The sequence below is a fragment of the Eupeodes corollae genome, chromosome 3 (assembly GCF_945859685.1).
Source record: "Eupeodes corollae chromosome 3, idEupCoro1.1, whole genome shotgun sequence".
NCBI classification, from domain to species: Eukaryota; Metazoa; Arthropoda; class Insecta; order Diptera; family Syrphidae; genus Eupeodes; species Eupeodes corollae.
This window is the reverse complement of record NC_079149.1, coordinates 71,290,171-71,316,255: the sequence shown is the minus strand read 5'-3', so window position 1 is coordinate 71,316,255 and position 26,085 is coordinate 71,290,171. Positions and strand designations below refer to the sequence as shown.

General features: G+C 30.5%; 1 protein-coding gene across 9 annotated transcripts in view; it reads right to left on the bottom strand.

The window, feature by feature from the left end:
- LOC129952011 (SH3 and multiple ankyrin repeat domains protein 1) overlaps positions 1-26,085 on the bottom strand; it is a 124,425-nt gene that overhangs the window by 9,593 nt on the left and 88,747 nt on the right. For 4 of the 9 annotated variants that reach the window (XM_056064427.1, XM_056064424.1, XM_056064423.1 and 1 more), the window contains 7 exons: positions 18,836-18,961; positions 15,880-16,211; positions 14,921-15,089; positions 11,731-11,925; positions 11,314-11,380; positions 2,920-3,165; positions 829-1,279 (listed from right to left, as the gene is read on the bottom strand). In XM_056064427.1, coding sequence (XP_055920402.1) covers positions 829-1,279; positions 2,920-3,165; positions 11,314-11,380; positions 11,731-11,925; positions 14,921-15,089; positions 15,880-16,211; positions 18,836-18,961 — 1,586 coding nt within the window. The remainder of the gene's footprint in view (positions 1-828; positions 1,280-2,919; positions 3,166-11,313; positions 11,381-11,730; positions 11,926-14,920; positions 15,090-15,879; positions 16,212-18,835; positions 18,962-26,085) is intronic. The other 5 variants (XM_056064426.1, XM_056064428.1, XM_056064430.1 and 2 more) reach the window with 3 other exon arrangements.

Sequence of the window (26,085 nt, the reverse complement as noted above, 5' to 3'; positions counted from 1 at the left end):
TAAGAAACTGTCAACAAAAATGTGATAGTCACTTTCCTACAAATTTGTGGTTTCTGAATAGAGCTACCAGACGCTTACAAAACCGAATGGAAAATTTGTTCAGTTACCTTTTTCAGGTACAAAACACATTCTTGTGACCGACAAAGCTTAAGACTTTCGAAACTCAATTCGTTTGAACAATTTCAGATTAGAATTGTCACAATTCATTTTTTCTGTTTTAAAATTTTACATATAGATCAAATTAGATCATTTTAAGTGTCATTTATCAACAAACACCTTAGTCCATTCCACCCCAGCTTATAATTATATTCTAATTGAATTTTATTTGTCTCAGTTTCTAAGTTTGAAGAATCCAATATTGCTCAGTTATTTTATAAACATTAGCTCCAAAATGAAGTGAAAGGGAACCATCGTTATGGGACTGGAAGTACTAGTGTTTACATCTACAATATTTATTGTTTAGTTAAGTTCAGCATACTTTTGTGAATTGAGATTAAATAAGAGGTACAATTATTCCAAGAATATTTTTAGTTGATACATTAACTTCTTCTGTATAAAATTTGATAGATTCAAAGACAGACATAAAAGGGTGTTTTTTTATGAAGAATTAATATGCAATCAATTCAATTAAAATGTAATTATGGCCAAGAAGCTGGCGAAGAACAATAACAGCTGTTAGCTGTTCACAAAAAGCATAAACACATTTAGATTTCGAGGTTAAATTGTATGACTTTGTATTCCCTATGTCTTAATTTTATTTTGTAAAATTATATTTATAATATAAGTTCTCGTTTACATAAGGAACATTTAGATAGCGTTTAAACTTACGGTTTTTTTACTCTTGGTGCTGTGGAGCTGTTATAGTGGCCAACACCACCACCACCATTGGTCGTAGGACCCTGTAGCCGTTGCATTCCCGGAGATCCTTGGAACTGTTGATTTTGCTGTTGATGATGTGAATTCGAAATATTCGTCGCTGTTGATACATTTGTAATATTCTTCTGACGAATATTCACCTCTTGTACACATTCCACCGGAAAGAATCCTGAAGCATTAGTGCCACGTACATAGCCTTCAAGTAATCCGCAATCTGTTGAGCCAACAACCTCAATCACATCACCTGGTTGTAAACGAATATGCCCCACTGAATTCCCAGCATATGGTTCCATACATACAACTGTTGTACTAGGGTGACCAATGGAACATGCTGCACTGTCAGAATTCGTGCCAACTCCAGACGAGTCACTTATTATGTCACTGGTGTCACCCAGGCTCTTATCTGGAAAAAAGATGAAGTAGCTTACGTAAGAAGTTTAAGGAATATATGCAAACAATATTTTAATGGCTGTTTGTATGTACGTACTTCCTGGCTAAGTGCTCAACCAATTTTAAAAGTTGGCATATATCCAGATAAAATATCATGCAATATCTGTATGGAATGAAGGATACGAATATTGACATGGTTTCTAGAGAAAAGAAAACATCTAAGTGGTTTCATATATTGCAGGAACATGCAAAATGAAGTATTTAGAAGAATTCAAAGTTCTGAGTAAATACCTTTATGTTTGTGAGTAAATATTCCAAGCTGACTTACATACATATGTAGTGACCTAATTATTGCATTTGTGCTAGCAACAATTCAAAAAATGTTGAAGATTTTTTGAAACCTTTCCCTATTTTTACTATAAAAACATATTCCAATTTATTAGTTTACTTGCATTATAAGATATATCATCTTTATAAACTAATACAAGTATTAATTTCAATTACTATGTTAATCACAACTAACTTTATAAAAAACTTAATTAAGACAAGATAAAAAAACAAAGAGTTTAACTTTAAGGCTTAAATATTAAAAAAAAATAAAAATTATAATTCTTATTTATTGATTAATGCTGGTGACATTTTGTGGTTGTATTTCTCAATTTGTATACAATTATTTAAATTTTCAAATGAATGGTAAATGAGCCGTCTATTTTAAAAATTTACTTAAATTAAAAACATATAAATAAACAATTCGCAATTTTGTAGTAATGTTTTTTGTAAATAATTGACGTGTATTTAAACACGAATTGAAGACAATTTAAAATATAAGTACCTACTCGAAATAAACATTCCAACCAAAATTAACAATTATTTTATATCAAAACGGCCTTTCCCAATTGGCCAATTATTTGTTTTTTTTTGCACCAGAAACATTTTTAAGTTAAATCAATTACATTGTGATAAATAACAATATTAAAACGGATATTAAGCAAGAATAAAATGATTAGTTAAAAGCATCAGCTCAATTTAGTATATTAAGCACCTTCTTTTAGGTTTTTTATTTATACCGTCCTTAGACACCCTCCCAAACTGATATAAATAATTTACAACAATAGTATTAAATTTGAGCCAGGCTTCTTCTTAGGAATTCACGCAAATCCTTTCATGAGAAAACATAAGCTAGATTCGAAACTTGATTTCCCAGCATCAATTTTGTTCTTTATTTAAACAGTTTAGGTTTGTTTTTGTGAAATATTTGCAACAAGTACTGGAATGCCACTCCAATTTAAAGATAAAAACAAAACTATGGATTCTTTCTCTTATTCGATATTTGAAGTGCAAGGTTTGCGTGGATTGAACATTCTTCAAAACTTGCGTTACTTTGACAACAACGAAAAGAAAAAGTTCACTATGTGAAACTAGAAGCCCACAAAAAAAGTTTTTGACCATTGATGTTCACAAAAAATATTAACAAACGTTTTGAGGATACGATTTTTTCATTTAAAGATGAAAGTTTTGTGTAGAAAGAACAATATTGTAAAGAATCATCACCTACTCGTAAAATCGAATTCTAAGCTAAATTATTTATTCAATACATAACAAGAAAATAGAAAAAAAAAAAAATAGAAAAAAAGATAAAATAAAATGAAATACCTGTAACTATGCTGATATCATCCTCATGTGATCGATGGCCTGATGATCCTTCAGATAAACTAGAACTAGCCGAACTGTACGGCATGTGTTCAGACGGGCATGGGGATGGTGGACCACATGAGCTATTTCTTGTCAAAGTACCCATGAAGCTTCCACCACCACTTATAAGACTTCCATTACCTGCCATCCATCCAACTCCAGAACGGCGCTTAGGGTTATATCGCGGAGGACCACGAAAGGGTACTGCTTAAGGATAAGAGAGAGTTCGCAAAATTTGTTCTATTTCAATTATTCAAATTAACGAAGTTCTCATGATGATTTTCATTTTCATTTGATTTCAATTATTTTTAAATTGACAAATTATTAATTGGAATTGTTTGTCGTTTTCCTAAGCAAACTTTTTTTAATAAAATTAAACTCATAAATAAATAAAGACACATGTAAATTAAATTAAAAATTAACACAAATAACAACTCGACATTAAAATAAAAATCAAAAAAATTATTGCATTTCCGTGTTGCATGGGTAAGCACATTACTACGTATTTGCATATTAACTTATTTCGATATTTTATTAGGTACATTAGACATAATTTAGGAGCCTAATAAAAGCAATATTTAATAGATTTAAAAAAAATGAATTTATGAGCTTTAGGGGCCAGTTGAAATTTGTAAGACGGGCGGTTACAGTTATGATTAAAATAATTTGTCATTGCATCAAAATTTCTTGATATTAATCAGGCATTTCCTGATTTGAGTAACTTAAGGTTAGGGTTGATCATTCTTTCATGATTGGAATCATGAATTTGAGGTTAAGATTGATCATTGAAATAGAACTGAGGGTGGGAATTCAATAATCGCTATAACTGGCCCTTAAAGAAACGTTCTGAATGGAACAATTTATTTTATCGCGGTGTATCTTCTTAATGGCTCAATCGATATCAAGATACTACTAACATATTTGCTGTCAATGAAGAAAAATCCAACAAATTGTTCAAAGAAAGTCTAAAATAGGGATCATTAAATTCATTTGTTAAAATTGAAGACGCTACGGAGTTTGTGGTGCAAAATACAATAATCAAATACACTTATTATGTTTTAGTGAAAGATGATGACTGGCATTTTGGGGTTAGCGAAATGTAAAAATGAAATCATTAACAGACAGGATGAACAGAAAAGGGACCATTTATTTTTAAGTGAAAGATGATGACTGGCATTTTGGGGTTAGCGAAATGTAAATGAATCCCACGAAAGGGTAAAGATGAAATCATTAACAGACAGGATGAACAGAAAAGGGACACGATGGCTCCCCTGGGGTACACCAGATTGAGCAACAAAAGGATCTGAAAGACAATTTCTAAATTTTACTTGGTAGCACCTATTTCAAAAGTAGGATTTGAAGCAACTTAAGAAAAAGGCTGTTATACCGAGTGCTTAAAGTTTTAATAAAATAATTCCCTGACTAAGTTAGTCAAAAGCGTTTGAACACTTGTTTAGGAATGCGAGAATTTACGAATTCGCGTGGCTGTTCACAAATGGTATTTTTACTTATTTAAAAGTTCAGGAATGCAAGAAAGTCTTGCAATGGGACTTTAGTTTGCCTTTTTTGATTAGTGGTGTAAGAAATGACTTTACCATATATCGGTAAATTTTCCTCTTCTTAGGGAAAGTATTAAGTAAGGGCTTCAACTTAAGTATTTCAACACTTTTTCAAGAGAAAATACTATTGACTAAATACCATCAAATTCGGTTGAGCAGTCATTTTTCAACACGGTAAAAAAGGTGTAGGACCGAACTCTGATGCACAGGGATATGCATATGACTAAAGCTGGTTTGCAGATAAATTAGTGTAGATTATAAAGAAATACTTCTTCAACTAATTCGGAGCTTTTAGTATTGTTTAATTTCTTTAAAGATAGATTTTTTACAAAACAATTATTTTTGTATAATATTTGAAATTATCAAATCATTGAATCAACAATTATAAAAATGGGTCAATAACATGATATTTGCTTTTCTGAAGTCAAATTATATAGGCAATAAATGAAATAATTCCATTCAATAAGGTTAAGTCAAGAAAGATGTCAAAAAGTTCTTGGTGTTTATCAATATTTTTGAAACTAGATCTATATCCTAGAACGAGGGTACTAATACTCGTTTTTTTAAAAACAAGTTTTAGGTACACTTTGTTTCTCATTTTGTTAAGTTGAAAGATTTTTAAAAACTGTTCGAAAAATATTGGAGTTTTAAGAATGTAATGATCATATTTTTAGGTGTAGACTGTAGGTGCTTTAATTTCTTAATGTGGGGAAACTATTTTTTCTTACAAAACCAAGTTTCAAAGTGGTATAGCTGGGTAAACAATGGATGGCGATCTTGAAATTTTAACACATATTTCGTTTTTATTTTGTTTAATAACTCCCAACAATACAAAATTACCTGAAAACAACCTGTAAGCAATACAATTATCTAAAAGTAAATATGAATGGTTGAAAGTGATAACAGTGATGATTCATTTTTCGTCTTCAAATGTTTGTTTTCTTTTTTATCGAAATGTTAGTTCTTTGTTAATTGTGTAAGTTGTTTGGATTTGGTAAGTATTTGGATTCAATAATTTTGCTTAGGTTTGTATATACATATATCACCACATAAAATAAGTACTAAAAGAGGTTACTTAAGTTTAATCTTGTAATTGACAAAAAATTAAAAAACAACAAACGCAGGTTAATTGCAGAAGATATTTTTTTTATGAAGCGTTTTTTGACTGCAAAAACCGAGAGAGATAAAAGTAGATTATAAAGTGCAAACAAATTAAGTTTTTATTGGTAATTTTGTATTAAATTTCTTGTATGGAATTAAATTTGTTTGGTAGGGGAAGAAAGAGCTGGGAAATGGAATGTGATAAAATTAAACATTTGATTGAACAAATTTGCATAAATACGAATTCTCATGAGAAAATATTTCAATGCTGAAAAAATTGTTGAGGATGGTGTTCTTTGAAAATAAAAAAATTGATCTATTCATCTCCTTTGAAGACTAGGATATAAAAAAAAAACAATTCGCGGCGGCCATTTATGAAATTGTTACTTTTGTTTATTCTTAGGCATGCCTGCATACGTTCTGCGGAATTCAATGCTAGAACTAGAAATGTGTCTTATCTTTAACAATGGACGTACTTTTTTGTAAGTACTACCAATTTTAGTGTCAGAATATATGTATATATATATATATATATATATGTATATGTTTACACAGGCTGACTCATAATCACTACCATAAAATTAACGAAAATCTTACGTCATAAGTTTTTCGACCTCATTATGATATCAGGATTTCATGGTTTCCTTTTTCCTGTGGTCGTGATTGTGAGGATCCTTGCTCAAACATTTTTAAGTGCTTCATATGAGATATACTTTATAATAGTGTTAAAAATAGTAATAATTGTCAATTTCATTGTTGATGCAAAATAAGTTCTTTTTACTCCGATCATGGTCACACTTTCATTCTACTTACGCTTTGAAATCACGAACTTGTTCTGTTTTGTTATATTTTTTATACTTATACAAGCTCAATTAAGTGAAATTAAATTTTGTATATGGGACTTATAGTAGCTACAAAATAAAGGGCCATTAATAAACAACAATAAACATTTAACGAGCTTCTAACATTAATGCATAAATAAAATTAAGAACAAAGCCTTACATTATGACGGAGAGTTTTACTTATAACATACACATTTTTTGGCATGACTCTTTAATATTAGCCAGCGACCGATTTTATTTAAATTGCATCCCTCAAAGACTTTCGTTGCCCAAATATTTAATCAACTTTTTCTTTTTAAGTAATTAATCACTGTCTTCGCATTTTTTTTAAGTAACTGCAAATTTCACAAGCACGAAGTACAAGTCGTTTTATAAGTTAACAGGGTTATTTGTAGGTTAACATTGCACAGAATTTTTTGTTGTGAATATCGTGTAAATGATAATAACAAAAAAAAAATAATTAAACAATTTTCCGAATTTTATAAAATAGTGACTAAAATATAAAATTGTTATCAAACCCGCTAATGAGCTCTTAAAAAATCCGTGTAAAACAATTATTTAAGTTTAAAGTTGGGTGTGTACCTAGCTTTTCATTTCTTATTAGATATCAAAATTAATTCAAAAGAAACTGAATAAAATGGAAATTGAAATTCTTAACTAAATACATATTTAAGTTTAACTGAAAAACTAGACTATAAAACCTGCATCATGCATGTCTTTCAAAAGTCTGATGCCAAAATTGAATAAACAGAGGTCGGAATGCTTCAAACACTGATAACTTCCCATCCCGTCTGTCGATTTGCCTTGATTAAAACTTTAACAAAATATTCTTAACAATATTTTGAGTAAGATATATAATTTGAAGTCAATATCTTTCTTTGCTCTCCTAATACTTGAGTCGGAAACTATTTCTTATCAGTTTTTTATGTGTGTGTGTTTTGTTTTGTTAGTTGAATTTTTTCTGAAAGATATACTTAAAATTACCTACTACATTTTGAATATAATGAAATAGTTTGATTTGAAAATATATTGTTGCCAACGAGATTTTTAGTCGAAAACCAATTTTAGTCATATTTCATGAATATTTGTATTTCTTATACAAACAAATACAGCTTAGACAACATCATACGTTCAAAACAAAATTTACCACAGAATGATATCATTTTTAAGACAATAACTTCATTTATTCACGAGATATCGAGAATCCAATATTAATTTTTACCAATTTAACGAACTATTTTTTGTAAATTTTAATATTTATGAAAAAACTGGATTGGATGTTTATAAAAATTTTACTGAATGTTAAAAACAATATATTTCATCAGATGAAATTAATTTTAAGCCAATATTTGAGTCGAAAATAAATGTTTAGCAAGTTTTACTAATGTTTTTAATTTGTTTTTTTCGATCTTTCCCAATATTTTACTGAATGTTGTTTGATAATATATTTTTTTACCAACTTTTAGTAATGTTTTCTTTAAGGTTTTTTTTTGTAAGAAGAGGGGTCCATTCGATTTTTTTTAATTTTACCAGATGTTATAAACGTTATTCTTCGTTGCATACAATTATTTTGGAGATACAATAATTTTTTGTTCGTAAAATATGCGAGGTGAAAATTATTTTAAAATTAATAATTCATACAATAACTCAAGTCAATAATGGGTTCGTGAGACATTTTCTATCGACCAAAATTTTGACTTTTTTTTTAAATCGCTATAGTAAAAAAAACACCCAAGCATTTATTTAAGAGTCCTTTCTGTATTTTTCTGCATTATTAACTGTATAACAAAATTTATTTGAAGATATCTCTCTAAAAATCTTTTATTTAAATTCTAGGGATCTTGAAACCTTGAGAAATGTCGGTATTTTCAATTCAAAAAATCGGACCGATTACAATGAATTCCTTTGGGAAATTAAAAATTTATTTTCGATGCAAAATATTGGCAAGGAGGGCATTCACGGTTTGACGTTGCTGAACTTCGATATTGAGATTAATTATTAGGTTCTTTAAAATATGATAATGGATTTTATTTCTTAAAAATTGTAACTAAATTTACATTATTTATGTATGTATGTTTCTTTAATACATTAAACATTAATTTGTACCACTTTCAAATATTTTGTGGTCAACTGTCAAATTCGCATTCATCATGTACATATAATAAGCGATCATCTGTTTTATCGTTATGATAGAGGTGACTGTACTATTTTCTTTGAATCCCATATAGGACTTTAAAATTTGTTCCTTCCTCGGAAAGGCCACTGATTGCAGAATTGACATACAAAGTTGATTTTAAAAAGTCATCTACTGACCGACTTGAGGAACGATACGGCAACCAAATTACGGTACTGTCATGAAGGCGATAAAAACCGAGAGGCAACACAGTGTCAATTTTTCTTTTTTAAAGTATGTCTCCAAAATAAAAAAACGGAATATGTAAATAATTTATCAATATAAGATGGACATACCGCAAATTGAATCAAGGGTTTATAAAAAGGATGTACAAAATTATCCTTTTTCTGTTTCATAATAAAATAATCATTGCTCTCTTTTTTTCAAATGTAATTTGAGCTCTATTCAAGACCGACTTAACTTCATTTCTTGAAGTGATAATTATATTAATAATTTTATTTATAATTTACGTACAGTTTTTGACAACCATTTTTTCCTGTTGTGCTTGAATGAGCATACTTTATTGTGTTTGTATCTTATTAATCTAACTAAGATTATTTGTATTTTTGTGTTAAGAAAGTTCACCTCAAGAAGGCATCTGCCGGAATGTTGGGAAAGTTATTGTAACTTAATTTTTTCAATGCAAAAATTACAGCGACCAAAAAAGCCGACGGAAAACTATATTTTCAATGGCCATATTATTAGATGCACTGCAGAATTTTTATAATTATTAGATTGTTCGCAATATTTTCAACGTTCAAGAATGGACGTATGGTTACATTTGTATGCAAGATGGAGCTCCATGCCACACAGCCCTGTCCATAAAAACTTATTTGACTGAAGAAAACATCCCTCTGTTAGACTGGACGGGAAACAGCGGGTATGAGCCCAATTAAAAACGTGTCGGAGCTGATAAAGAGGGAAGTAGCTAAAGATGCGGTCACTTATTGAAAGAATAATTCACGTGTCGAATCACCACCCACAAATGCAGGAAACAGTCAAATCATGCATTGACAGTATGCCGCGCAGAATTGAGGCTCTTTTTAAAGCAAAAGGAGGTTCAACAAAATATTGAAACAAATTACAAAAATAACAACAACAAAAAACTGAAAATATTAATTTAAAAAAAATCTTTAAATCTGTTGTTTAATTTATAGGAAGGAGTTTATATTCTGCGTACAAAATAATTTAACTGCATTACAATATTCGAAAACCTGATTAAAATAGCTGGGATATTATGATTTTGCATACAATCTAAAGTGCGTCTAATAATATGGCCAGGGACTGTAATTATTACCAGTACATAATTTAAATAAGCCTTCAGTAAATAAAATGTAAAAACTATATGATGTTCATAAAACTTTATTATATTTTTAAATTAACAAAAGTATTTTCTCTCATTACATCACAAATTTAAAAAAAAATCACGTTTATTTTAACGGAAAAGTTTAATTGTAATAAGTAAAACTATTTTTTTTTTTACTAATTGTAATATCAGCCTAAAAATAGAAAAACTAATTGCAAATCCGGCGCTGGCTTTAAGATGTCATTGATATGTTTTTAGCATGGATAATTCGAAAAGTGCCGAAATGAAAATGTATCATGTATATGTGTACAATATATTAATGCAGGGTACATTTCTCACTATGAAAGATGAAGTAACAGAAAAAATAACAAACAAAGAGATTACTTATGGGATTATTATAAATTAAATATTTGATTAAAGAAAAAGATTTTGAGATTAGATAATGAGAAGATTAACCAATGTTTGTATTTACAAAATAAATGTTGTGCATTCTCCAAAAGGATGTTGCTAGATTTAATTGTTTTATATTTAATGTGCTCTGAGATATACTTTAATGGTTCAAATTCTCAAGAACTTCTTCACACTAATTTTTCGTGAATGTTTAACAGATTTAAAACAAAATATTAACAGGCATATCAAAATATGTTCATCACAGAAAATGTTTGCTTTTGAAAATTTCCACTTTACAGCTTTTTTGTCTGAATATTGCTCATGGTAATAAATTTAAGCAATAATTGACTAAAATACAGTCTTTTAAGAATACTATATAGTTCAGAATGCTGAAAAATCAGTAAATGCTGATAAGAAAAAGTAACTTTATTTAACCACCTGCTACTGAACTATTTTGTTTAAAAGTTATAGGGTGAAATGAATTGAGTCAATATTCGAACCATGCGAAGAAATTATCATAACATTTTTAGATAAAGGAAAACTTTAAACCAGAATTAAATTTAAGCTTTCCTGAGAATGGGTAACGCAATGCTAAGCTATTTCTTTATTTTAGTTTTTAAATTAAATGAGGTTATTCAAGTAACGTAATAATAAAAAGTTTCATTCATAAGATTTATTATAAATAATTGATTTGTTATTAGTAAGTACATAAATACCTTGAAGAGAATGCTTGAGTGAAACAATAATTTTAATAAATATAAAACAAATAAAATATCATCTAATAAACGACAAACAATCCAGAAAACATATGCAAAAAATTTTAATATTAATTTCTTATTTTTATCAATGCAAATGAGTGATTAATTTAACAAGAATAATCAACAATAAAATTGAAAATGCATATTAGGTAAAAAAAACAACATATGAACATTCGTATTTATTTATATTACAAAGTTGAAAATTCTTTAAAAAAATGTAACTTACCAATTTCATCAGTTTTGTAATTCTGTATAACTTCTGCTAGCTCTAGATTACCAGCAATCACAGCAACCTATTTGATAAAACATTAACTATTAAACATTGACAAAATATTAACTATTTAAAAAGAAGTCAAAGGTATAATTTTATTAAAACAAAAAAAAAAAAACAATTCAATAAGAAAATTTAAAAAGAAGTAACATATAACAAAATTAGATAGTTAACCTTGGGCGTAATAATGATCGTAAAAAATAAACAAAATAAAATTAAATTTGAAAATTAAAATTGCATTGACCACCCTAAACAAGAACCAAAACGAAATTTATTACTGAAATTTAATATACATAGATTAAGAACTTACAAAATTAAATATCTACGCATTATTAGTTTACTAAGTATTAATTATAAGATAGAAATAAATACCTGATAGGGAGTTTGATTTGCATAATTAAGGGCCTCACGTTGGGCACCGCGAAAAAGAAGCATTCTAGCACAAGCCTCTTGGTTGTTAACAGCGCAAACATGCAATGGTGTATTACCGGAAGCATTACGGCCATCCATGTCCGCACCATAAAACAATAAATGTTCCAAATGCTGGACTAGACCATGCCGGCAAGCCTAGTTTCATAATACAGATATAGATTTTTAATAGGGGTTAAAATGTTTTCATAATTTTAAAGACGCATAGATTAAGTTAAAGTGGAAAGTTTATGTACTTAAGGAACCAAAAAACACCGAGTTAAATCTACTTAAATTTAAGTCAAATAAATTATTTTTTATATGTATTAACCATCACCCAGGATATACAGTATACCACACTATTTGTGTCTTCTAAGATACGCTAAATTCTTTCTCAAAAAGTTATTTAGTATTACTGAACAAACCAAACAACGCAAGGAAAGAGGTATTATTACATTTAAGGAAAAGAATTTTGATAAATTTGCGTTTTTGTTCTTCAACTTGTTTACGATTTTTAGTAAATACCATGTTCTCCTTATTCCAAACCCATGTAAATACGTATTTTTTAGTTTTTTGTCTGTACTTGTTATTTTATTTTCTATTTTTATATCAACACGATAAAACTATTATTTTTTTGCCAATAGCAATCAAATAAATTAAACAATTTGATATCCTGACCGGTTTCAAATTTTAAACATAGTGGGACCCGTTTTTAAATAAAATTAATCGCTCTTGTTAGAAACTTTATTTTAAGATCTTTTAGTCAAAGGCTGTTAATGCCCTAATAGTTTAAGCTATAAAACAATCAAAAGTTATGCATTTACATACATATGTATTATGTATGTACAGTGGTGGACAAAAAGTTAGAACATTTGAAGAAGATAAGAAATATTGTTATTTTACTTGTATAAGTTTTGTTCTAAGCAACTTTTAATCACATTAAAAGCTAAAAACTGTTACTCTAAATAAATAAATTTGTTTGCCTTTTGAGAAAACTCCATAAGTTTGTAATTCAAACTATTTTTAGTTGGACATAAATTTAGCACATTTTAGTCCTAATACATTTTATAATCCGTTTAGTTGAACAAAAGTGCACTTTTCGATGTAATACGGTATTTGTTTATATCAAAGTATTAAATAAATCTAAATGTACTTAAATACTCATGACAAAAGGACAATAAAACTTGGTTTACAACGCGCTTCGGCATTTTGAAGAATTTCGAACCATTCAAAACATCGACCAATGGCCTCGTAAAAGGAAGAACACAAAGTAATTTATCATTTGTCAGCCAAGGATTAGTTTCAGAGCTCCAGTCCCATCCGCAACAAACTGAAAGAAAATTATGATGTCAACATATCAAGGCCGGTAGGAGTAAATGAACAAACTCGTTTAAAAAAAAAAACAACTTGAAAGCCAAAACCTCTCAGTTTTTGGGAAAACGTGCTTTAAAGCGACGAATCTAAATTCTGTCGGTTTGGTTCAGATGGCAAAAAGTATGTATGGCGTCCACATGCAACACAATCCTCGATATACTTTTAAAACGGTCAAACATGGTGGCTGAATTTTCCTGGCACGGTGTTGGTCCTATATTAAAAATTGACACAAAAATGGACCAACATGTGACAAAAGTATCCGGGTACACCATATGATTCCATTTTCAGAAGAAAATTTACCACTTCTATGGAGATTTATGGATGATAATGACCCTAAGCACACATCACAACTTGTGAAGATTTGCTTAGAGCTCAATAAAATTAACGTTCTAAAGGGACCCGCGCAATCACTCGATCTTAATCCGATCGAAAATTTGTGGAATGATGTGGAAAATCAAATTGAAAAAAGAAAGCCGACAAAAGATTCTCTCTACCAAATACAGAATCCTCCATGATGGTAAGTTGCAAACATTAAAAGTTATCCATCTTAAACTTGAAGTGTGCTAAACTAATGTCCAGGTAAAAGAAGTTGTTTTAACAAATTTTTCAATTATTTTTTACAGGTATAACTTGTGCAATGTTCCTTTCGGTAAGAACATATATCCCACTATTTTACATATAAATAAAATAAAATTGTAACTTTTAGCGCATCAAAAACTTTTAAATTCAAAATTTTTCATTTCATCAAATAAGTTTACTAAATTCTTGTCCACCATTGTATATCAATCTATTGTCTGCCTGATTGACATTTTACTTAAATTAATATGCAGATGGTTTTTCAATTAAAATTTTCATTTTAAAATTTAAATATTTTCTAAGTATAATTAAAGGATGTCAAGAGAAATATTGTATGTGATTAAAAATTGAAAACGGTGTCAGCCAAGGATGCGATTGCTCGTTTCACACGTAGCACCATCTTGTTAAAAATAAAGGTTGTCCACAACAACATCTTCCACCATTACGAAATAATTAATAATAGCTTGATACCGCTATGCCAAGTTCAAAATACCGACAAAGAATCGACAAAGCCGAGTTTTTATCAACACTGCGCCAACATTTAAAGGTTCGTATATTGAAGTACGACTACGGTTCTGATACTTCACATCAATTGTTCAAACAGCTCAAATTTGTTTCACTTTTTCCGGACGAAATGGGAAAGTGCTATAGTTTTTCTAACTGTAATTGCAAAATGTTCACACTTTTTGTAGTAAGTTTTAACAATTTCAATGCATTGTTCCAATGTAATGACGTTGATTTAACTTTACAAATGTCAATAAATCACAGCTTTCAAAGTGACAGCTGCTATTCAAAATGAAACTTCTTATTCAAAAACAAATTATAATCCAATTGATTTCATTAAAATACAACATATTAGACATTTATTAAAAGATTATTATAGTTGTTTTTGTTTTGTCCTAAGCAGTCTGAGAAGTTAAAATACATATATTTTTTTTAAATCTGGGCTTAAATTAAAGAACTCTTATCGGAAATGTTAAACGAATTGTGTGGATTTTTGGAACAGACTTCGTACTTCTGTTTACAGAGGCACAAACAATGTTGTTTAATTGTCGTTTTTAAAATAAAAATCTTTTGCATTAACATGTTTTATATTAACCTGGCTCAACAGTGTTTGAAATGGTTTAATAAACTTTCCGCAAACATATCCATTCTTTCGACTTTGTTTGTGCCAAATGAAGACTTCATCGAGCCCTCAACTTACCTGATGGACTTCCTGCCAACCTTGATTATCTTGAATACCAAGAGTTGCATGATCGTGCAGCAGGCTTTCCGTTATTTTGGGATCACATTTTTTTGTAACAGAGGTGTATAAAGGTGTTATGCCACGTCCATCTTTATAATTTGGCGACGCACCGAGTTCCAAAAGGGTGCTGTAAAAAAATAGTTTATTTATTTGTAGTTTCAAAATAAAGAAAAATATATGTAGGTAGATATAGTAAGATTTGTGTTTGGTCACACAACTGCGGCACCTGATCATTCAGTTCAAAATCTTAATATGGACAATTTTTTGTAAGTTAACTTGTAGCATAACTAGCATCAGCAATTTAATTTGAACCACTTGCAAAGTATCTGAAACACGCATATATGGCCAACACTTTTTATGAATTGCTGAAATAGTAACATGCCATTTGGTTTGATATAAATGTGATGGCTTGTTTTCTCGCACTCCTAAGCACGGTTCACATTCCAATTTGATATATAATTAACTTCCATCAAGTTGCTGATTAATTAGGAGATAAGTTTTGTACAAGTCAATAAAGCTTGAGTCAAAAACTAAATTTCCCATAAACTTCATAGCCAAATTGTAAAAGCCTTTAACTCCAACAAAAGTTTTGTAATATCATTACATAATTTTATTTTATTTATGAGTAACTTATTAGGTAGTAAGAGTTCATTTGAATTTCATTGTTTTATTAAATATTTGATTCATTCTATATTTTAATTTAAACTCTTTGATTTGTGAAAGAGAGAAAGAGAGCTGAATTAATAGACATTAGCTTAATGTCTTTCAGTTAAATTTTAAAATATAATTTTTTATTTAACACAGCTTTTGAAAGAGTATATTGGGGGAAAGTTTTGTCAGGACATTTCATTGATTATGCTTGTCACAACTAATAATAATCTTTAATTAAGCTATCATATTCTTTTTATTAAACTTACGTAACGCCTTCGAGCGAGTCCTTTTCGACAGCTTTATGAAGAGCTGTTGCTCCGTCCTTTGTTCGATAATCTAGCAAAGCACCGCCATTGACAAGTGCGATGAGAAGTTTATTTGGTTTTTTAGCTCCGGTCGCCACAGTCAGTGGGGTTTCACCACTTTCCGGACAATGAAAATTTGGGTCCAGCCCTTTTGCACACATTTTGGCAATTTTTTCCACATGCCCGCCATTAACGCATTCTAGAAATCGTCGAAGATTAGCTCGTGTGTGTAGCGCCTTTAATTGTCGTTCATCTAAATTCAACATTTTGTAAACACGTCTTTTGTATTTTAGCTGCAAATAAAATAAAACAATGTTTTATATCTGTCCGTAGTTATAAAAAGCGAATGAAAAGGGCGATCACGTGGAAAACAATATATATACTCGTATAATGAGATTATCAATTTATTTGAAAGTATTGTTAATTTTCTCTTTTTTGAAGCAATTTATTTCTCTAACTGTGTACGCAAGAAATTATTCGAATTTATATCTTCGAAATACCTTGGAATATACGCGAGTTTTTACATCCAGTTATTTTATTTTGAATTCATTTAATCATATTAAACCTTCCTGCATATATTTCAAGAGGTCTTATAAATAAATAAATTAAAAAGTAATGTACAAAAGTAAAAGTAATTCTTTTTATATTCAAACATTTACAGCTTCCAATATAAATCTAGTATATAAGTACAAAAGTACCCAGCGACAAAAAACCCTCACAGTAGATCTTCTGAATAAAACATCGTCTATTTTTTTTGTCTTTTGAATAATAAGAAAAAACAGAAAATTAGTCATATTTCAAAGTTTTGAAAAAATCATTTTTGCCTGTTTACACAACATTTTAGTTTATTTGTTATATTGGTTAGAGGTTAAATAAATATTTACAAAAATCAAGAAAAAAAATAATACTTAGTCGTTCCGCCCTTTTTTTCATAACTTGACAAATTCGGTTTGGCATCGAATTAAACAGCTTTTTTAAATAAATTTCGTCTACTTAATTATACGAAACTTCCTCAATTACCAATTTCATTTCCCTTATTGTTTTTGGGCGTTTTTCTCTAACTTTTTTTACACACTTGCTGCCAACAGTTCTCAATTGGATTCAGGTCCGGACTGTTTCCAGGCTATGGAAGTGAGCATATTCCAAGAGAATCTTTGTGATTTTTAAGCTGAATATGCAAAACTCATAAATGGTTCTAAACATGTCTAAATTAAGTCATTAACTTGAGTTTTAACGTACCGTTTTGGCTCGATGGCATGGAGCTGAGTCATCTTGGAAAATTTAATTTTCAGTATGCTCGAAAAATTGCTCCAATGTTGGCAAAACACCTTCATTGATGATTTCAATGTATTTTGCAGTATTGACCGTACCTTCCAGCATAATAATAGCCTCAAACAACAAACATTGTAATGGCTCCCCATACAATAACATAAGGGGAAAGTTTCACGGTTGGTAAAACACATTAATCTGAATACATTTCTCCATTTTTGCGGCGGACTATCGCATTGCCGTCGGGTTCAAACAAATTCAATTTGGAAGATGAAATGTTTGACTGTTAACAGTCGAATTGTTTGTTCCTGAACACCAATTATTTTTAATAAATATGATTTAAAATCATGAAAAATAATTTTTTTATTTTTAAAATCATGAAATGAAAATAAAAATAACCAGCATGGTGTTCAAATATGCGTTTCGCCCGGTGCAATGGTTGGGCTCATCAGAAAATGACCATTGCATTTGTCTTGATTTATTAAAAATAGTTGGTGTTCAGGAACAAACAATTCGACTGTTAACAATCAAACATTTCATCTTCTAAAGTCCCTTAGCAAGGAAATAAAAACAGCTACAATTTATCTTCTCTGAAGACTTGGAGCAACCATATAATTCACAGTAGCTCTATGTAGCTCATATTATATGGAATCTCGATTTATTAGAGAAAATATGCGTCAAGACAAAGTGCAATGGTCATCTTCTGATGAGCCCAACCATTGCACCGGGGCGAAACGTATATTTGAACACCATGCTGGTTTATTTTTATTTTCATTTCATGATTTTAAAAATAAAAAAATTATTTTTTAAATCATATTTCTTAAAAATTAAATTTGGATTCATTCGAAAAAATAACTTGTCCCCAATCATTTCCAGTCCAACTTTTGCTTCTTCATTATGCCAGCAAGCAAAGGCTTTTTTGCGGGCCGCCGCCGTGCATTAGGTCCCATATTATTCAGCAGTCTTTGTATCGTTTTGTCACTTATTTGTTTTCCAGTTTGAGACTGAAAACTTCTGTTTATGTCCCCAGCATGGTTAAATCGATTACTAATTGATATGCGGTGAATAAGACGATCTTCTCTTTTATTTGTTGATTTAGGTCTACCAATTCCAATTTTTGGCGAAATGGAACCATTCGACAGGTAGTTTTTAAAGACATTACGCACACTCCATTCATTGGTACCAACCCGACGTGCTATTTCCCTTTTGGAAAGATTTTCCTTATGTAAGGCTATGAGCCTTCTTCACTAAAGATAAAACCATAGTCAAGAAACAGACAAAATAACGATTTTTTATGTTAAAGCTTCTTTTTTACATGCGCACTTCACTCTGTTGACGGTTCACTTGTCAAAACAAATGAAAAAATAGTAAAAGAAGAAAAAATAGAATAAACAGTAAAATTTTACCGTTAAAACTCATAAATTTGAAAATATAGCAGTGAGAGGGTTTTTTTTTGTCGGTGGGTGTAAATATCATTCTTTCCTACTTTTTTATAATTTCAGAAACTGAAAAGACCAATATATATTCTCAAAAGGAATATTCTTTTTAAAATTCTGATTTTTTCCAAAAAAATTAACTCTAATGAATAAAAATGATTTACAAAAATATTTGTGGACTATTTCAAATATGCTTAAACAAATAGACTTACTTCTAAATATCCGACAGGACCATTAAAAGGATAATCACCCAAACGCCGTTCTTCATCGAGAAACTTTCCTGCTTTACCGTTTGAGGGCGGGCAAAATAGTCCATAGTTGAAGCTTTCCTTCAGTTCCTGAAATGTAAATAGGGTAAATATTGGATATTTGTCATATTTGCAAAAATAATTAGTTTGCTATTTGAAAATAGGTCGACAGCACAACACATCACATTCAAATAAACTCCATAAACTCAAACTTTTCCTTATATAAATATATGTATGCATGCAACTTGTACACTAGGGGAGAAATAATATTGTTTTCGTATAGATCATTGGTTTCGTTCCTTGATATTTACCCCAACCTGTTAAACTATACAAGAACACATAGAACTAAAACCATACCCATCTTTGGATTGTTGGCCGACGAACATCTCAGAGAAATTGCAAAAAATAAATGACCAGCACAGAAGAATGCCTCCGCAAGAGGAAATTTTTTGCCGATCTTGGAACAGCACTAGTCATGGTCACTTACTTTTCACATTTTTAGGTGAGAGGATATAAGAGTTAGGTGGATGCTTTAATTTCGTTACTAGAAACAGCCATAGATCTTGAGTGCATGAAGAGACAACGTCGACAATGCAGGAGGCAGCAAGAAGCAACCTGCTGTGGAAATAACGAAGATCGAGTAATACCTGGGGATACAGATAAGGTCAATGACTATGTGCTGAGTGTCTGAACCGTTCTTTTATTGTGCTTATCGTTAGTTCTTCTTTGTCAGTTTATTAAAAATACTTTCTTGGCATCCGCAAGAGCAAAAAAGAAAAAGAATTTTTTCCTTCTAAGGAATTTATACTTCAATTCGATGGCAATAGCTAGATGATTTTATTCAGAAAAAAAAAAAACGTAGCAAATACGATGGTATAAAAGGATGGTTATATCAGGAGTCATAAGGTAATGTTATTATATTGAATTATTTTGTGTAGTGGGATAATATTAGCAGTCAAATTTCGAATGAAGTGTGTAAAAGCGAAAAATATTTCCTTTTCAAATAAAGTTGACATTGAAACTTTACATACTCGTTTCAAGATCATAATTATTTACCAATTTAAGTAACATTTGCGTATATTTTTGTAGATTTTAATTTTTTTATGAAAAAGCGGACTGTTGGATTTTTATTAAAAAATTTACTGAATATCAAAAACAATATTTTCTGTGAGGTGAAATTAGTTTTAAACCAATATTTTTATTTTTTAAAAAGATATTTGATCAGTAAGTACATTTTTACCATGTATTGTTTTTTCTGGGTTTTTATTTTTTGTAATAAAACTGTCAATTCGATTTTTTTTTTAATTTAACCGAACGTGAAAAACAATATTTCTTATAGGATAAAATTTGTTTGAAGCTAATATCTCAAATTTTTGAAAAGATATTTGAGAATAAAATCAATTTTTAAAATTTTGTTAGTAATGTTTTTTTAGGTTTTTATTTTTTATAAAAATAAACTGTTTATTCGTTTTTTTTTTTTAATATTTTACCAGATGTCAAAAACGTTTTTTTCGTTGCATACAAAATTCGAGGTGTCAATTTTTGTTTCAGTTTTTTTTATCTATAAAAAAAAACATTTATACGTTTTTTTTTTCAAAAATATACTTGTTTGCGTTTTTAATTTAAATTAAGTTGCTAGCGTTATTGGTTCGTGAGATTTTTTGCGTTAACCAAAATTTTCATCTTTTTTTTTAAATTGCTATGGCATATTTGAAGTTGATATCTCTGCTGGTTCTTGAGCTATATAAAAGGACGTATAGTCCACTTTATGACTGCTCCGAAACCGGAACTAAACATATGTATTCAAAATATGTTCAGTGCAATATTTTTACTTACTTAACGTTTAAGAGTACTAGAAGTTTGGGCCAAAACAAATACATAAACATATAGAAAAGTGTAACCTCTTTGAATTTTGTTTATTAAAAATAAATACATTTTTTTTTGTTTTAAAGTATGGCCAATAAATTACACATTGTTCCAACATCTTGTTCATCCAAATCTAATTCTTCCATTTTTGGTAGTAATAGTTATTAAATTCAATCCTTTCCATATTAGCCTTAAAAATAACCTATTTGATCTAGATGCTGTACACAAGTATACTATTCCGAAATTAAAATTTATTGTGGCAAATTTTTAATTTTTAAAACATAACATAAAAAACGTTGTGGCATCAGTGTAGTGAATTACTGCAATAGACAATAAATGTAATTCATCTGTTTGTACTCGTTGAAAGAGTAAATTCACATCTTGAGTAACCCTTGTTTTAAAGCAGACAACATTTTATTTTTTTAAATAAAGACCGCATTTGTTACTTTTTTATTCGACTGGTTTGCCTAAGCATTTGTAAAATTTGTGAACGGGTGATTTTTCAAAAATCGCACGGATTTTGACGACGTAATAGTCATACTGCTGCGTCGCCGAAACCGTGGATTGTTTACGAACCAATTAATTTCACGTGTGCGTAAAGTGCATGAAACTAAACCGTGGGGATTAGATGAGCTAAAAGCTCCAATTCAAAAACATTACCATGGTTATGTTAAGAAAAGTTTAAGAAAATTTTGCATTACGTTTGCGGCAATTAACTATTTAATTTGAATGACTCCCTACATCTGAAAGCATTCCAAGATTTAAACAGTTTTCTAAATATGCAATACTTAAGAGCTAAAATACAACAGTTTAGTCTGGTTTCGGGTGTTTTTATGCATTCATTTTAAAAATTGTGTTAAAATGTATTTTTTTGTATTTATTAGATTATTAACTTTCAAACAAAAAACACTTAACACTTTGTGCGTCAAAAAATAAGAATGATTTGAAGGTTAGTTGCAGGAATTGAAAGACAACTTCAAATAATGTTAAGAAAATGAAAAATGCTTATTTTTCTGAACATAATTTTAAACAAAAACTGAAGGTTTTAGTTTGTCCATACAAATTTAAAACATCGAATTTCATTTACCGTTTTATAATAGACAAAGGCAACAAAAACAAAACTATGGAAAATAAATGATAATGCAAAGCGGCGTTGTTTAGAGGGAGAAGAGCTGATCACAAGATCTATCAGCACAAGAGGATAGAGGAACAACTACTCCTTAGATGGAACAAGAGGAGGAAAGCCTTACGAGCAGGTAAAATGAAATTAACAAACGCATAACCCTCTAAAAAAGTCAGTGTGGCATTAGATCAGGAAATTTCGCAGTCGATTATATATTAAGAACTCAGCAGGATATCAATAGGTCCTTTGTGAGCATTTAAATGTGTTAAGTTCTTAATGAAAGTAAAACAAAGTACATGCTGTCATCAAGAGAAGAAAGGGCCAACAACACCGTCTCGGTCAAAACGCCACCATATACAGGACAGTAAGGACTTTGTCTAACTGAACTTAGTTATGAACTCAGCAAACAACATCAGCGCTGAAATCAAACGAAGAACTTGTTTTGCTATTTTTTTGAGGCTAAGAAAACAATGGAGTAGTAAAAACTTTCCTCGGGCAACCAGTGTCGCTTTATAAGACCAATTTGTGTTTTTTCGAGAGAAAAGTCCCTCGCATGATCTACTGTCGGGTAGGTACATTCGGCGAGTGGGCAAAAGATAGAACGACGGCGTACTGTGCGGGCTTTACAGTAGCGTAGACATAGCCAGGAGAATAAAAAGTCAATGTCCACAATGGCAGGGTCAAGTTGAGCTCTTGGGAAACAAAGCTCGCGCCCGGACAGTCTTCTAATCCTCAGCCACAGGACAGCAGAGTAGAGAAAGGTCGTGAATTAGGTTGCGCACACAAGTGACATCCCCCATGCTAGAGATCAATCTAGATAAAGAAGTTGGTTGGGTGAGGCTCTAGTTCATATTGGCTTCACCTTAACAGTTGTACTTTATTTTGGTATAAGTAATCAGCAAAAACTATAGACAGAAACGTTGAGCAAGGAGAGGCTCTTTAACAATCATTCCTATCCTAAAGCGAGACATTTTAACCTTTTAACCTAGTCTACTTAAATGAAAATCCGGATCGTTTTGATGAATTTCAGAAGTTTTAAATGATTTTTATAAGAATCCGAGATTATTCCAGCCGCAATCACATGCCAAGCTTTTGCAAATTTAAAAATATTTATTTCAAAGCAAATTTATACATAAACTGACAAAAGTGGTTTTAGTATAATCCCAAAAGAGGGACAATGCACTCTCAACTCCAATGCTTTGTGCATATAAATAGTAAAGTGCATAATTCAACAATACAACCAGCTCGAGGTTCTACAAAATTATATATGTATGTATATGACAGAAATCTTAGTACTAAACGACAAAGTTTTTTCATAGAATTGAATGGAGAAATCGTGACAATTTGCGTTTTGCCGTTCGGGACACCCAACTCTAAGAAAAAGTCAAATGGGGGTGCGTTGGTTTGTTTTGTACTCGGGGATACTCTCATTTGAACGATATACATATGTATAGGTAAACACATATTGCAAAACATTGGTAAGCAAATTTTCTTTTTTAGACCCGTAAATATTATATATTCTGTATGTATTAACCTGTATTTTGAAAAACAATTATTTTTTTAATATTATGTTTTATTTTTCATTTTTCTTTTTGGCACCCGCTGTTTAGCAGCAATAGTCAGCAAAAATCAAAGTAAAGCAATTAATAATTTATTTTTTCCCAAAAATTATTACTGAATATAGCAATTAACATCTTTTTTAGAAATTTACAACTTGCACAAATGTCTTTCGAGATCATTATGTTTCAAACTCCTGAACAACAAAATTGGAAAACATCTTATTATTTGAAGTTTATCATTACAATAAATGGGAAAGTGTAAAGGCACATTCTAAATCTTTAAAGGTCTCATAAATGTACAACATGTTAATTTTTTGGCTTTATCCTTAAGAAGTTTACAAATTAGGTATTAGGTAATGCTAGTTTTTCGACTCTGATAAATTTTAAACTGAAATAAACTTGCCTATTTCACAAAATGTCATTTTTTCAACAGGACTAAGTATATAATGCAACTGAAGTAACCCTGGAGCCTATTCGAACAACTTTTTATGGCGACAACAATTATAATTTGTATCCAATCTTCTCCCGTTGACCGACATTTCGATGTAATTAAACTTATATTTTTCTCTTTAGAAGGGAACGTAAAGCGAGGCACATAAAACAGTAATTTGTGCAACTTAGTCTACTAATCAGCTAATGCTCTCCGCTGCTTCTTCTTCTTCTAAAAAATAACAACAATACCTGCAATAGCACACAATCTAAGATCTATGACCATCTTCAACCAATAGCATCTAGCATCCCACTTCTTCTCTAGTTAGTTTTAGTTCCGAAATGGTTTCAAGTGCACATCAGTCCATTCAGAGACATGCGGATTACGGAGAATGAGTCTTTCAGCTATTTTTTTTATTTGTATGTCTGTTGATGTTTTGGGATTTATGTTTCTACCTAACGTTGAAGCACGACGACGACAGTAAGTCCACTGCAAACTCTAACCCATCCGTCTTGGGCATTAAAATGTGGATTCCTTTGCAGTGAAGCAGTATACTCCATCTGAGTCTGTGATACGCTCTTTGTTTTGTGTTATGGTTTGTTCTAGTGGTTTGGTTTCAAGTAACAAATAACTTACAAAGCGCACGATTGACAGTTATTTTTTGACCCAGAATTGGGATTCAATTTCCTGCACTTGGTGATCGGATTGAGTCTTATATATGTATGTTTATAAATATATGTACATATTTCTCTATATTATATTCAATTATACTTTTATTCGTCCACTCTAGTCTCGTACGATGAAAAGAAATTGTGGTAGATTGGAGATTGAACAAAATCGATCTTTTGTTGATTTTTACATTTTACTTGCATTAAATATGTTTAGTTTTTTATTTAACCAGTGTAAGAAAATCAAGGAGGGAAGGTTCTAAGAAGACATACCATTGTTTTTTTTTTGTTGGAACTAAAGTTTAGCGAAGAACTCCAAATTCGTATGCGGTGTAGTTGAAAAAAACATTACAATTACAATTTACACTAATTACTGTTACAATTTCATGAGGAATTTTAAAAATGTTAGGGCTAGCCACGAAATTAGACCAACATGAGATTACTGAAACTCATCTCAGTCTCACTTGAAATCTCGTCTTTCTTGCATCATCTAGTCTCGATTAGAAAACTCTTTAAACAATTGATTTCAAATATAAGAACACGAAACATCTTGTTAATAAATATCAAAAAATAGATAGATGAAACGAGACTTCTTTGTTAACCGAGCTGGTATAAGAATTTGGAAGTATGCAATAAAATTAAATGACTAAAACATTAAATCGGGCCTTTCCGAAAATTAAGAATCGTTAGGTTAGGTTGAAGTGGCTGTCCAAGATGTAAAAGGACACGCTCAGGTCCGTTTAATGGCCCATCGTGATACCACATGAATCTTGAGACTTCCTCCTAAACTCAATGGAACCAGTTTGAGTCCCTTACGAAACGTGAGAGGCTTATTATGCTGATATGATTTAGATCGATAAAGAAGAATTCTCCTAGGTAATTCTTGCGTTTTTGAGCCAGAGCAGGGCATGTACAGAGAAGATGAAGAACTGTTTCCTCCTCTTCCTCGTCCATGCAGCTTCTGCAAAAGTCATTTGAGAATATGCCTAGTCGCGTGGAGTGCTTTCCTATTAGACAGTGTGTTTTGTGTGCTTTGGAATGGATTCTAAATAGAATCCTTTAGTTATTGATAATGTTTAAATAAAGGATGGATAAAGCCTTGCAAGTTGCAAAAAATTGCTCCTTCAATTCTATTGGAAAAGTGTTATTTTTGATTTTATTCGAAAGTGTGGATATTAGGGTGCCTGTAACTTTCAAAATCTTTTGCTCTGACCGCCATATCAAATGTAAACATTGTTTTAGATAATATTTTGTTCGTTTAAAAATGTTTAACAGGAGTGCTTTCACCTAAATATATAGGGTGTCTCAAAATTAACGCAATTGAATTAAATAGAAAACGCCGTTTTTAGTCTTTTGATAGTTATATTTTTATTGACTCGTAAAGTACATAGGATAGGGTTATGTATGGAATAACACATCGGACAAATGGCCTCCACGGCTTTGCATGCACAATGCACATGCGCACTCTTTTGTTGAAATTTTCCATGACCATTCTGCATAAATGTGGCTGAGTTTCGTTGATGCAGCGTTGAATCTCCTCCTTTAATGCACGGGTGGTTGTGGGCTTG